General features: G+C 48.4%; 1 protein-coding gene across 2 annotated transcripts in view; it reads right to left on the bottom strand.

Annotated features, from left to right (window-relative positions):
- LOC149459509 (agouti-signaling protein-like) overlaps positions 1-12,390 on the bottom strand; it is a 91,282-nt gene that overhangs the window by 19,927 nt on the left and 58,965 nt on the right. For both annotated transcript variants that reach the window (XM_089680988.1, XM_089680987.1), the window contains exon 3: positions 10,582-10,643. In XM_089680988.1, coding sequence (XP_089537114.1) covers positions 10,582-10,643 — 62 coding nt within the window. The remainder of the gene's footprint in view (positions 1-10,581; positions 10,644-12,390) is intronic.

Below are 12,390 nucleotides of genomic sequence, written 5' to 3'. Positions count from 1 at the left end.
CTCCAGTCATTCAACAGAGGCAGACCTGGCTGTATTCAGGGAGAGAGTTAGGGACACAGAAACGTTACTTAGGGCCACAGAAACGTTACTTAGGGACACAGAAACGTTACTTAGGGCCACAGAAACTTTACTTAGGGACACAGAAACGTTACTTAGGGACACAGAAACTTTACTTAGGGACACAGAAACGTTACTTAGGGACACAGAAACGTTACTTAGGGCCACAGAATCATTACTTAGGGCCACAGAAACGTTACTTAGGGCCACAGAAACGTTACTTAGGGCCACAGAATCGTTACTTAGGGCCACAGAATCGTTACTTAGGGCCACAGAAACGTTACTTAGGGCCACAGAAACGTTACTTAGGGCCACAGAATTGTTACTTAGGGACAGACACAGAATTGTTACTGAGGGACACAGAATTGTTACTGAGGGCCACAGAACTGTTACTTAGGGCCACAGAATCGTTACTTAGGGCCACAGAATTGTTACTTAGGGACAGACACAGAATTGTTACTGAGGGACACAGAATTGTTACTGAGGGCCACAGAACTGTTACTTAGGGCCACAGAAACGTTACTTAGGGACACAGAATTGTTACTCAGGGACAGATACAGAATTGTTACTTAGGGACAGACACAGAATTGTTACTGAGGGACACAGAATTGTTACTGAGGGCAACAGAACTGTTACTTAGGGCCACAGAAACGTTACTTAGGGACACAGAATTGTTACTCAGGGACAGACACAGAATTGTTACTGAGGGACACAGAATTGTTACTCAGGGACACAGAATTGTTACTGAGGGACACAGATTTGTTACTGAGGGCCACAGAACCGTTACTTAGGGCCACAGAAACGTTACTTAGGGACACAGAATTGTTACTCAGGGACAGACACAGAATTGTTACTGAGGGACACAGAATTGTTACTGAGGGCCACAGAACTGTTACTTAGGGCCACAGAAACGTTACTTAGGGACACAGAATTGTTAATCAGGGACAGACACAGAATTGTTACTGAGGGCCACAGAATTGTTACTGAGGGCCACAGAATTGTTACTTAGGGCCACAGAAACGTTACTTAGGGCTACAGAAACGTTACTTATGGCCACAGAATCGTTACTTAGGGCCACAGAAACGTTACTTAGGGCCACAGAAACGTTACTTAGGGCCACAGAATTGTTATTAGGGACAGACACAGAATTGTTACTGAGGGACACAGAATTGTTACTGAGGGACACAGAACTGTTACTTAGGGCCACAGAAACGTTACTTAGGGACACAGAATTGTTACTCAGGGACAGACACAGAATTGTTACTTAGGGACAGACACAGAATTGTTACTGAGGGACACAGAATTGTTACTGAGGGCCACAGAACTGTTACTTAGGGCCACAGAAACGTTACTTAGGGACACAGAATTGTTACTCAGGGACAGACACAGAATTGTTACTGAGGGACACAGAATTGTTACTCAGGGACACAGAATTGTTACTGAGGGACACAGATTTGTTACTGAGGGCCACAGAACCGTTACTTAGGGCCACAGTAACGTTACTTAGGGACACAGAATTGTTACTCAGGGACAGACACAGAATTGTTACTCAGGGACAGACACAGAATTGTTACTGAGGGACACAGAATTGTTACTGAGGGACACAGAATTGTTACTCAGCGACAGACACAGAATTGTTACTCAGGGACAGACACAGAATTGTTACTGAGGGACACAGAATTGTTACTGAGGGACACAGAATTGTTACCCAGGGACACAGAATTGTTACTGAGGGACACAGATTTGTTACTGAGGGCCACAGAACCGTTACTTAGGGCCACAGAAACGTTACTTAGGGACACAGAATTGTTATTCAGGGACAGACACAGAATTGTTACTCAGGGACAGACACAGAATTGTTACTGAGGGACACAGAATTGTTACTCAGGGACACAGAATTGTTACTGAGGGACACAGAATTGTTACTGAGGGACACAGAATTGTTACTCAGGGACACAGAATTGTTACTGAGGGACACAGAATTGTTACTGAGGGACACATAATTGTTACTCAGGGACACAGAATTGTTACTGAGGGACACAGAATTTTTACTGAGGGACACAGAATTTTTACTCAGGGACAGACACAGAATTGTTACTCAGGGACAGACACAGAATTGTTACTGAGGGACACAGAATTGTTACTGAGGGACACAGAATTGTTACTCAGGGACACAGAATTGTTACAGAGGGACACAGAATTGTTACTGAGGGACACAGAATTGTTACTCAGGGACACAGAATTGTTACTGAGGGACACAGATTTGTTACTGAGGGCCACAGAACCCTTACTTAGGGCCACAGAAACGTTACTTAGGGACACAGATTTGTTACTTAGGGACAGACACAGAATTGTTACTCAGGGACAGACACAGAATTGTTACTGAGGGACACAGAATTGTTACTGAGGGACACAGAATTGTTACTCAGCGACAGACACAGAATTGTTACTCAGGGACAGACACAGAATTGTTACTGAGGGACACAGAATTGTTACTGAGGGACACAGAATTGTTACTCAGGGACACAGAATTGTTACTGAGGGACACAGATTTGTTACTGAGGGCCACAGAACCGTTACTTAGGGCCACAGAAACGTTACTTAGGGACACAGAATTGTTACTCAGGGACAGACACAGAATTGTTACTCAGGGACAGACACAGAATTGTTACTGAGGGACACAGAATTGTTACTGAGGGACACAGAATTGTTACTGAGGGACACAGAATTGTTACTCAGGGACACAGAATTGTTACTGAGGGACACAGAATTGTTACTCAGGGACAGACACAGAATTGTTACTCAGGGACAGACACAGAATTGTTACTGAGGGACACAGAATTGTTACTGAGGGACACAGAATTGTTACTCAGGGACAGATACAGAATTGTTACTCAGGGACAGACACAGAATTGTTACTGAGGGACACAGAATTGTTACTGAGGGACACAGAATTGTTACTCAGGGACACAGAATTGTTACTGAGGGACACAGAATTGTTACTAAGGGACACAGAATTGTTACTGAGGGACACAGAATTGTTACTGAGGGACACAGAATTGTTACTCAGGGACAGACACAGAATTGTTACTGAGGGACACAGAATTGTTACTGAGGGACACAGAATTGTTACTGAGGGACAGACACAGAATTGTTACTCAGGGACAGACACAGAATTGTTACTGAGGGACACAGAATTGTTACTGAGGGACACAGAATTGTTACTGAGGGACACAGAATTGTTACTCAGGGACACAGAATTGTTACTCAGGGACAGACACAGAATTGTTACTCAGGGACACAGAATCGTTTAATTAAAGAGTATGTCAGACAACATGCATAGGAGTGGCAGAGGAGGCAATGTTTTAGGAGCGAGCAGACGTGGCAGCAGAGGAAGGGGTCGAGGCAGCACTAGTCGCAGCCAGAGGCCAGTGCTCCCGGTGTCATCCAGCGGTCGTGTCTCCACCGACAACCCTGCCGTCATCGATTGGTTGGCTCGGTCGTCTTCCTCTTCCCAGGTCACCTCTGACACCTACAGCCAACGGTCGGTGGGTACGTCAGACACAACCGTTAGTTGGCATGGCCCGGGAGCAAGCCCACTGAAATCACATGTCCTCGACCTGCCCCTGTCCTTTGGTGTTCCCTCACCAAGCGAAGTATCGTATACTGTGGGCTCAGCCCCACGGTACAGTGAGGAAGAGCTAACAGAGGGCGGTCAGGAACGGGGGGAGACATCCGCCTCTTCAGCAGCCAGGCGAAGAAGTAGTGGCGAGGAGAGTGGCTCGGTAGCCGGTCTAGAGACAGGTCTGTCTCCTGACCCACACGCAGCCGAGGGGGCTAGTAGTGAGGCGGAGACCCTAATTGATGATGATGAGGCTGATCGCACTTGGCAGCCTCGTCGTCATCAGGCTATTGCTTCCGCATCATCAGGAGAAGAGGGTGGCAGCTTGGCAGCGAGCAAAGCAGTCGGTGGGTTGCCCAGGAGGCAGCAGGGTTGCAGCAGTGTCAGTGGAGGCAAACGGCCACGGAGTAGAGCACCAGCTCCACTGCAGCCTACCACCACGGCCAGTAGTGGTGCCGGTGTGCACGGAGGAAGCAGCAGTCAGCCAGTGAGGAGTATCGGGGGCAAAGTTTCCTACTCGGCGGTGTGGCAATTTTTTGTCAAGCCGCCCGAGGAAGTAAACGTAGCCGTATGTCGACTATGTGGCCAGAAAGTCAAGCGTGGCCAGGGGGCCCATGTTGGGACTACAGCGTTGCGGCAGCATATGCAGCGTCGCCATTTGGTGGCCTGGGAAAACCGTGATAAAGATACGGCGGTTCTGCCTGCCCCAGCCCCCGCTCCATCACCCGCTCCGTTACTTGCTCCGTCACCCGACGTCAATCACCCTCTATCAGCCAGTCAAGGCTCCAACACCTCTGCTGAGGGGAGTTGTCGCTCGTTGGCATCTTCCGCTCGTTCTGATGCTCCTTCTCCTGCTACTCCTCTTCACGGATTCCGTCAGCAGTCTTTCTTGGAATCCGTTTCCAAGAGACAACAGTTTGCGAGCACGCACCCGACGGTGCAAAAGCTGAACGTCCTCCTGTCCAAGTTGCTGGTGCTGCAGTCCCTCCCTTTCCAAGTGGTGGACACAGCACCTTTCAGAGAAATGATGGCTTGTGCCGCGCCGCAGTGGAGAGTGCCAAGCCGTCATTTCTTCGCCAAAAAGGCAGTGCCAGCCCTGCATTCACATGTAGAAGAGATGGTGGGCCAGTCTTGAGCATGTCGGTCTCTGCCAAAGTGCACGGCAGCGCCGACGTGTGGAGCTGTAACTACGGTCAGGGACAGTACATGTCATTTACGGCCCACTGGGTGAACGTGGTGCCGTCACAGCCGCACCAGCAACTTGGACAGGTCACGCCGCTTTTGCCTCCACGTTTGCACGTCCTTGGTCCGGCAAAGATGTCCGCCCCTACCACCTCTTCTTCCGCCGTGTCCTCAGCCGCCACCCCCGTGCCAAGTCCCATTACCCGACCGGCATATCACATGTGCAGGGCGCAACGGTGTCACGCTGTGCTGCACCTGGTATGCCTTGGCGAACGTAGTCACACAGGGGAGGAACTTCTGAGTGTAATGAACAGAGAAATCGACAGATGGCTGTCTCCACGCAAACTGAAAATCGGAACCATGTTGACCGACAACGGAAAGAACATGGTGTCTGCTCTGCGTCAAGGAAGGTTGTGCCATGCGCCATGCATGGCTCACGTGTTCAATCTGGTTGTCAAGCGGTTCCTAAAATCCACCATCCCACTGCAAGACATCCTTAAAATGTCACGTAAACTTTGCATGCATTTCAGCCATTCCTACACCGCAAAGCACACCCTCCTTGAGCTGCAGCGGCAGAACGGAATTCCACAGCATCGCCTGATCTGCGACGTTGCAACAAGGTGGAATTCAACCCTACACATGTTAGACCGCCTTTACGAACAGCGAAAGGCCATCACCGATTTCCTGATGTTACAAGCGGATAAAGGTACTCCCTGTGTAACTTAGATGTCAGCCATTGGCAGCTCATGCGTGACACCTGCCGCTTGCTCAGGCCCTTTGAGGAGGCCACGCTATTCGTGAGTCGGCAGGACTATGGGATGAACGACGTCATTCCTCTGTTGCACGTCCTGGAACAAATGCTGTTAACAATGGCTGGTCAGGGTGCGGTAGACGTGGCGCACAGATCTCAACGCCACATGACCCCTGTGGGGGCAGGACAGGAAGAAGAGGAGGAGGTAGAGGAGGACATTTGTGCTCAGGAATTATTGAGTGAAATGGGTGGTTTTTCCACTCAGCGGACAGGAGTGGAGGAGCAGGAGCATCTGGCAGAGGAGGAGGAGGAGGAGACAGAGGACCCAGACGCACCGTGGCAGTATGCTGTGGAGATGGAGGCAGGGAGTCCCTCGCATTCCTTGGCACAAATGGCCCATAGCATGCTCGGTTGCTTGCGTAGCGACAGCCGAATAATAACCATCAGACAGAGGGATGACTTTTGGCTGTCCACCTTGTTGGACCCTCGCTACCGTTCAAAAATGGTGGCCTTTTTCACACCTGCTGAGAGGGAGGCCAAAATAACGTACTATAAAAACCACCTATGTAGTCAGCTGGTCTCTGCCTTTCTGCGCCAACGTCCATCCTCAGACACTGTGGGCCCTGTGCGCTCGCGTTCCGCTGCCATGGCAGCAGGGGAGGGGTGGGGTGGTAGGAGCAGTGGCAGCTCCACCAGCAGCAGCTGCCTCAGTCTGCAGTCGATGATGAGTAGCTTTCTTCACCAGCGCAGTGAGGAAACTACCAACCAGCCGCAGAAGCAGCAGCAGCATCAGATGGACCTGGAGCAGGACCTCAAACAACAGGCTTGGGCCTACTTGGACAGCACCCTGCCAACCGAGGTAGACAATCCCCTTGACTACTGGGCAACGAAACTTGACCTTTGGCCCCAACTAGCTGAATTTGCCCTTGAAAGGCTGTCATGCCCGGCCAGTAGCGTGGCATCGGAGCGTGTGTTTAGTGCGGCAGGAGGTATTGTAACTCCGCGGAGGACACGACTGTCCACCCAAAGTGTGGAGAGACTCACGTTTGTGAAAATGAATCAGGCGTGGATTAGTCTGGATTTCAAACCACCAGTTCCTGACACAACTGACTAAATCCGCCATGAATCATGCCCCAAACATGTGCCACTTTCAGGTCTCCTCACACTGCTGGTGTGTTCCATTTTTTGTCATAGGGTGCTGGCAGATTACGGGCCTCCCATAGCTGCTGCCAGGCCCCTAATCTGCCATGGGCCCCTATACCGCCTCCTCATGCTGCTGCCAGGTCCAGAGTCTCTCATGGGTCCCTGTACGGCCTCCCATTGCTGCTGTCTCCATCGCCACACTCTGCCATGTGCCACTTTCAGGTCTCCTCACACTGCTGGTGTGTTACATTTTTTGTCATGGGGTGCTGGCAGATTACGGGCCTCCCATAGCTGCTGCCAGGCCCCTAATCTGCCATGGGCCCCTGTACCGCCTCCTCATGCTGCTGCCAGGTCCACAGTGTCTCATGCCATGTGCCACTTTCAGGTCTCCTCACACTGCTGGTGTGTTCCATTTTTTGTCATAGGGTGCTGGCAGATTACGGGCCTCCTATAGCTGCTGCCAGGCCCCTAATCTGCCATGGGCCCCTATACCGCCTCCTCATGCTACTGCCAGGTCCAGAGTCTCTCATGGGTCCCTGTACGGCCTCCCATTGCTGCTGTCTCCATCGCCACACTCTGCCATGTGCCACTTTCAGATCTCCTCACACTGCTGGTGTGTTACATTTTTTGTCATAGGGTGCTGGCAGATTACGGGCCTCCTATAGCTGCTGCCAGGCCCCTAATCTGCCATGGGCCCCTATACCGCCTCCTCATGCTGCTGCCAAGACCAGAGTCTCTTATGTGTCCCTGTACGGCCTCCCATTGCTGCTGTCTCCATCGCCACACTCTGCCATGTGCCACTTTCAGGTCTCCTCACACTGCTGGTGTGTTCCATTTTTTGTCATAGGGTGCTGGCAGATTACGGGCCTCCTATAGCTGCTGCCAGGCCCCTAATCTGCCATGGGCCCCCGTACCGACTCCTCATGCTGCTGCCAGGCCCCTAATCTGCCATGGGCCCCTGTACCGCCTCCTCATGCTGCTGCCAGGTCCACAGTCTCTCATGGGTCCCTGTACGGCCTCCCATTGCTGCTGTCTCCATCGCCACACTCTGCCATGTGCCACTTTCAGGTCTCCTCACACACTGCTGGTGTGTTCCATTTTTTGTCATAGGGTGCTGGCAGATTACGGGCCTCCCATTGCTGCTGCCAGGCCCGTAATCTGCCATGGGCCCCCGTACTGACTCCTCATGCTGCTGCCAGGCCCGTAATCTGTCATGGGCCCCTGTTGTCGCTTGTTGGCATATTCCGCTCGTTCAGATGCTCCTTCTCCTGCTACTCCTCTTCACGGATTCCGTCAGCAGTCTTTCTTGGAATCCGTTTCCAAGAGACAACAGTTTGCGAGCACGCACCCGACGGTGCAGAAGCTGAACGTCCTCCTGTCCAAGTTGCTGCTGCCAGGCTCGTAATCTGTCATGCGCCCCTGTACCGCCTCCTCATGCTGCTGCCAGGTCCAGAGTGTGTCATGGGCCCCCGTACCGACTCCTCATGCTGCTGCCAGGCCCGTAATCTGTCATGGGCCCCTGTACCGCCTCCTCATGCTGCTGCCAGGTCCAGAGTGTGTCATGGGTCCCTGTACGGCCTCCCATTGCTGCTGCCAGGCCCGTAATCTGCCATAGGCCCCCGTACCAACTCCTCATGCTGCTGCCAGGCCCGTAATCTGTCATGGGCCCCTGTACCGCCTCCTCATGCTGCTGCCAGGTCCAGAGTGTGTCATGGGTCCCTGTACAGCCTCCCATTGCTGCTGTCTCCATCGCCACACTCTGCCATGTGCCACTTTCAGGTCTCCTCACACTGCTGGTGGTTTCCATTTTTGTCATAGGGTGCTGTATGGCCTCCCATTGCTGCTGCCTCCACCGCCACACTGTGGCTCCACACTCTGGTTTTGGCCCCGTGACTGCCCAAATGAGTGAAGTGTGCGGTGATTCTAAGATCGACGGCACTCATCTGCATGTCATACTGACTGTCAGTATTATTTCTCTTCCCCAGCAGACTCCAAGGGCATTTAAATTCAAGGTACAGTGTTCTGCACTAATATAAAGGCTCTCTGAAGCCTAGAAACACCCTTTTATAAGTTAAATTCGCAGCGAATATATTCGACTCGAATCAAAATTTTTTCACGAATTCGCCGAATCAGTCGAATCGAATTTTTGAATAATTCGCTCATCTCTATATGCAAGCATACTCGTATGGACTGACTCCTCTGGATCAATGACTGAACAGTAATGAAGGCTGAGGGCCAACAAGATAGGCAAACTGGTTTCAATCAAACCTTTCTAGGTCATAGCAACAGATTTGCTTAAGTGACCCCAATGCTAGCTGCATATACTTACCTTTTCTTCACTCCCCGTTTGCCCCTTTTCAGTGTCAAGAGGCAATGGAAATACCTAGTAATTCTGGGTATGCAAGAGCATATGACTGACAGCAGTTCCATGTGATAGTGCTGCGTAAATCATCATTTTCAGGTGGGGTGTCCATAGCCCTGTGTAAGCTATGACTCTGATGACAAGTAGCTTACCAAAAACATTTACTCCTGGGGGCTGAAAACAGCAGCAAGGGAGCAAAAGTAGGGTAAAAATATAGATAAAAATACAGTATATTGCCCTTTCCCTTGAAAATATATGGCTGAGGAGAGGGCTATCTGTTGCATGGGCACAGCATGGATTCACTTTATAATCATATGGCACCCCTTGTGTGATCTGATTGCACATCTGGAAAGGTGTCCAGACTAAATCTATGGGATGAATCAGTATCATGGCTTTTTGCTCTACATTTTTTGACTCTGTATTCATCATGTATTAATGTGGAATTTGAGACAAAGAGAAAAGAAAGAGAAATGTTGCAAATGAGGTTTGATGTCGATAAATGTAAAGTTATGCATTTGGGGGCAAAAAATATTCATGCATCATACATACTAGGGGGGGTACAACTGGGGGAGTCAATGGTGGAGAAGGATCTGGGAGTTCTGGCAGATCACAAGCTTAATAATTGGCATGCAATGCCAAGCTGTGGTTTCTAAAGCGAGTAAAATCCTCTCTTGTATTAGGAGAGGTATAGACTCCAGAGAGAGAGATATCATTTCCCCCGGTACAAATCATTAGTAAGACCTCATCTGAAATATGCAGTTCAGTTTTGGGCACCAATTCACAAAAAGAACATTGGGGAACTGGAGAAAGTGTAGAGAAGGGCAACCAAACTGATAAGAGGCATGGAGGAGCTCAGCTATGAGGAAAGATTAGAGGAACTGAATTTATTCTGTCTTCAGAAGAGGGGATATGAGCAACATGTATAAACACAAAAGTGGTCCATAGACTGAACTTGGTGAAGAGTTATTCACCTTAAGGTCATTAGAGAGGACAAGGGGGCAGGGTTTACACATGGAGGAGAAACGATCTCATCTCCAAATATGGAAAGGCGTCTTCACAGTGAGAGCTGTGAAAATGTGGAATAGACTCCCTCAAGAACTGGTTCTGGCCAGCGCAAGAGATTGTTTTAAAAAAGACCTGTATTCTTTCCTAAATGGATATAATATAACTGGATACTATTAATTATAGGTAAAGTTGATCCAGGGAATATCCGATTGCCTCTTTTGGGATCAGGAATGAATTTTGTTTCCCCTGCTGAAGTAAATTGGATCATGCTTTACTGGGGTTTCTTTTTGCCTTCCTCTGGATCAGCTATGGGTATAGGATAGTGTATACAGAGCTTATGTATGTGTGTGTGTTTCTTTTTTCTCTCTGTTGGTTGAACTGGATGGACTTGTGTCTTTTTTTCAACCAGATTAACTATGTAGCTTATTTTTGGAACTTCTGGACTTGGCAAGCAATCACCTTGGCCAGCTTATTTCTTTCCGCATCCACCCTGCTCACTCTTCGGGATGTCTTTGTTAAATCTGTAGGGTAGAAAGAAAGAGGTAGCTATCAAGTTTTCCTTAGAAGTACTTTTTGCATAGTCCTATACAGTATACTCACATTGTACATGTGTATGTGAGTATGCACCTGGCAAACACTCCTAAATCTACTATGGATTTCAATAGGATAGTAGTGTATGGGCCAAAGAATCTAGAAGACCCATAGACCGTTCTCCTGAGATCCATTTGCTAATAAAGTCCAATGAGTCCGAACATACCTCTATATACCTCGCCTTGAAGTGAGTTGTTCTAATAAATGATTTTATATCATGTGCACATTTTTCAGTGTTCTAAGGAATATTTTATTATTTGTGCTTTGGTTACCTGGACAAGAGATGGAAGCCCTAACTAAGACTTCTCCCCCCCTCACCCAGAGGGTTTCTCCTGGTGGTATGGAGATTATTAGTAGGGGGTCAGTTAATATCTTGTTTCCAGAGCACATGGAAATGGTGAGTGAAGAGGCATTCTGAGGATAAGCTACATGTGACTTGTGAAATAAAATAATAAATCACTGGAAAACTTACTGTTCAGACAGCTCCACAGCAAGCACAAGTCAAAATTGCTCCCCTACGATGTCTCTCTTCATATGTCTTGGCTCCTTCTAGAATGCTATTTGCCCAATTCAGATGAAAATGTTGTATAAGGTTGCTTGGAACCTACTGTGAACACATTACGTACATACTGGGCTCTCTACTAGAGTTAGCTAAGGGCTCCTTTTATGATTAGAAATAAAAACTGGATACAGATGGTGGAGAATCTTAACAAGGCACATGACCCAGAATTTTCTGTGAGGGCTGTTGTCCTCAGCTGATAACCAAAGAGTATTATACCATTTTACTTTTTGTTTTTTTAAGTTTTAAACTGATGTTTTATTTAAACATCTCTGTCCTTTTAATAGCTTTTGGCACTCCTGATCTTTTTACCACTGGCCTGCACTATGCAGTAAAAATGGCAATATGTATGGGCTCAGGTCCTAGATAGCCTTCATACACATATATATATATATATATATATATATATATATATATATATATACACACACACAACACTTGAAATACTAAAGAGGTGTTGCCACATGTAACCTTTATGTATTCATAGCAAAAAAATCGCTTAAAAAACAGGGATTCTTAGTTTGCAAATATTACAATATACACTTACGTAATTTACAAAACACTTATTGGCATATACAGTTACAAGGTTCAAGTTGTTCGATCCAGTCCCTACTCTTCCTTGCAGATTGCAAAGATCTTACTTGCTAAATAGCATACTATTAGATGCATGCACTTTAAGGCTAGGCTCACACTAGCCCATAGGCAGGAATTGCACCTGTTCCCGCAGTGGCAACCACCTGCAGCCAAATGCTCTTGTGATACGCGGGGGCTACCAATCATTCTGAATAGCACCCCATGCATCTTAGCCCGCAGCGTGATTGTGGGTGAGGGAACTGCAGGGAAACCGCATGGTCAAAAAGACCATGTAGTTTCCCTATGGCTGCTTTTTCAAAACGATGTATGCATTTTTTTCCTTCGGGAAACACAGCACAGCAGCACATTCAAATTCAAACGCAGCCTGCACGGTCCGCAATAGTGTGAACCAGGGCTTAGTGCCAATATGGAGCATGGGGGAAATACTCAAAGTTTTAAAATGTTTAAATATCCTGCTACCAGTGTAAATTAAGCTAAGTAGCACAGGTGCTGTAAAGCTTCCCAATCTACTGCTGAAACCGCTG

This window comes from Staurois parvus, unplaced genomic scaffold (assembly GCF_062004578.1).
Source record: "Staurois parvus isolate SC_StPar_1 unplaced genomic scaffold, SC_StPar_1.0 ptg000255l, whole genome shotgun sequence".
Classification (NCBI taxonomy): Eukaryota; Metazoa; Chordata; class Amphibia; order Anura; family Ranidae; genus Staurois; species Staurois parvus.
The sequence above is the reverse complement of the archived record's forward strand: the minus strand, read 5'-3'. Positions and strand labels throughout refer to the sequence as shown.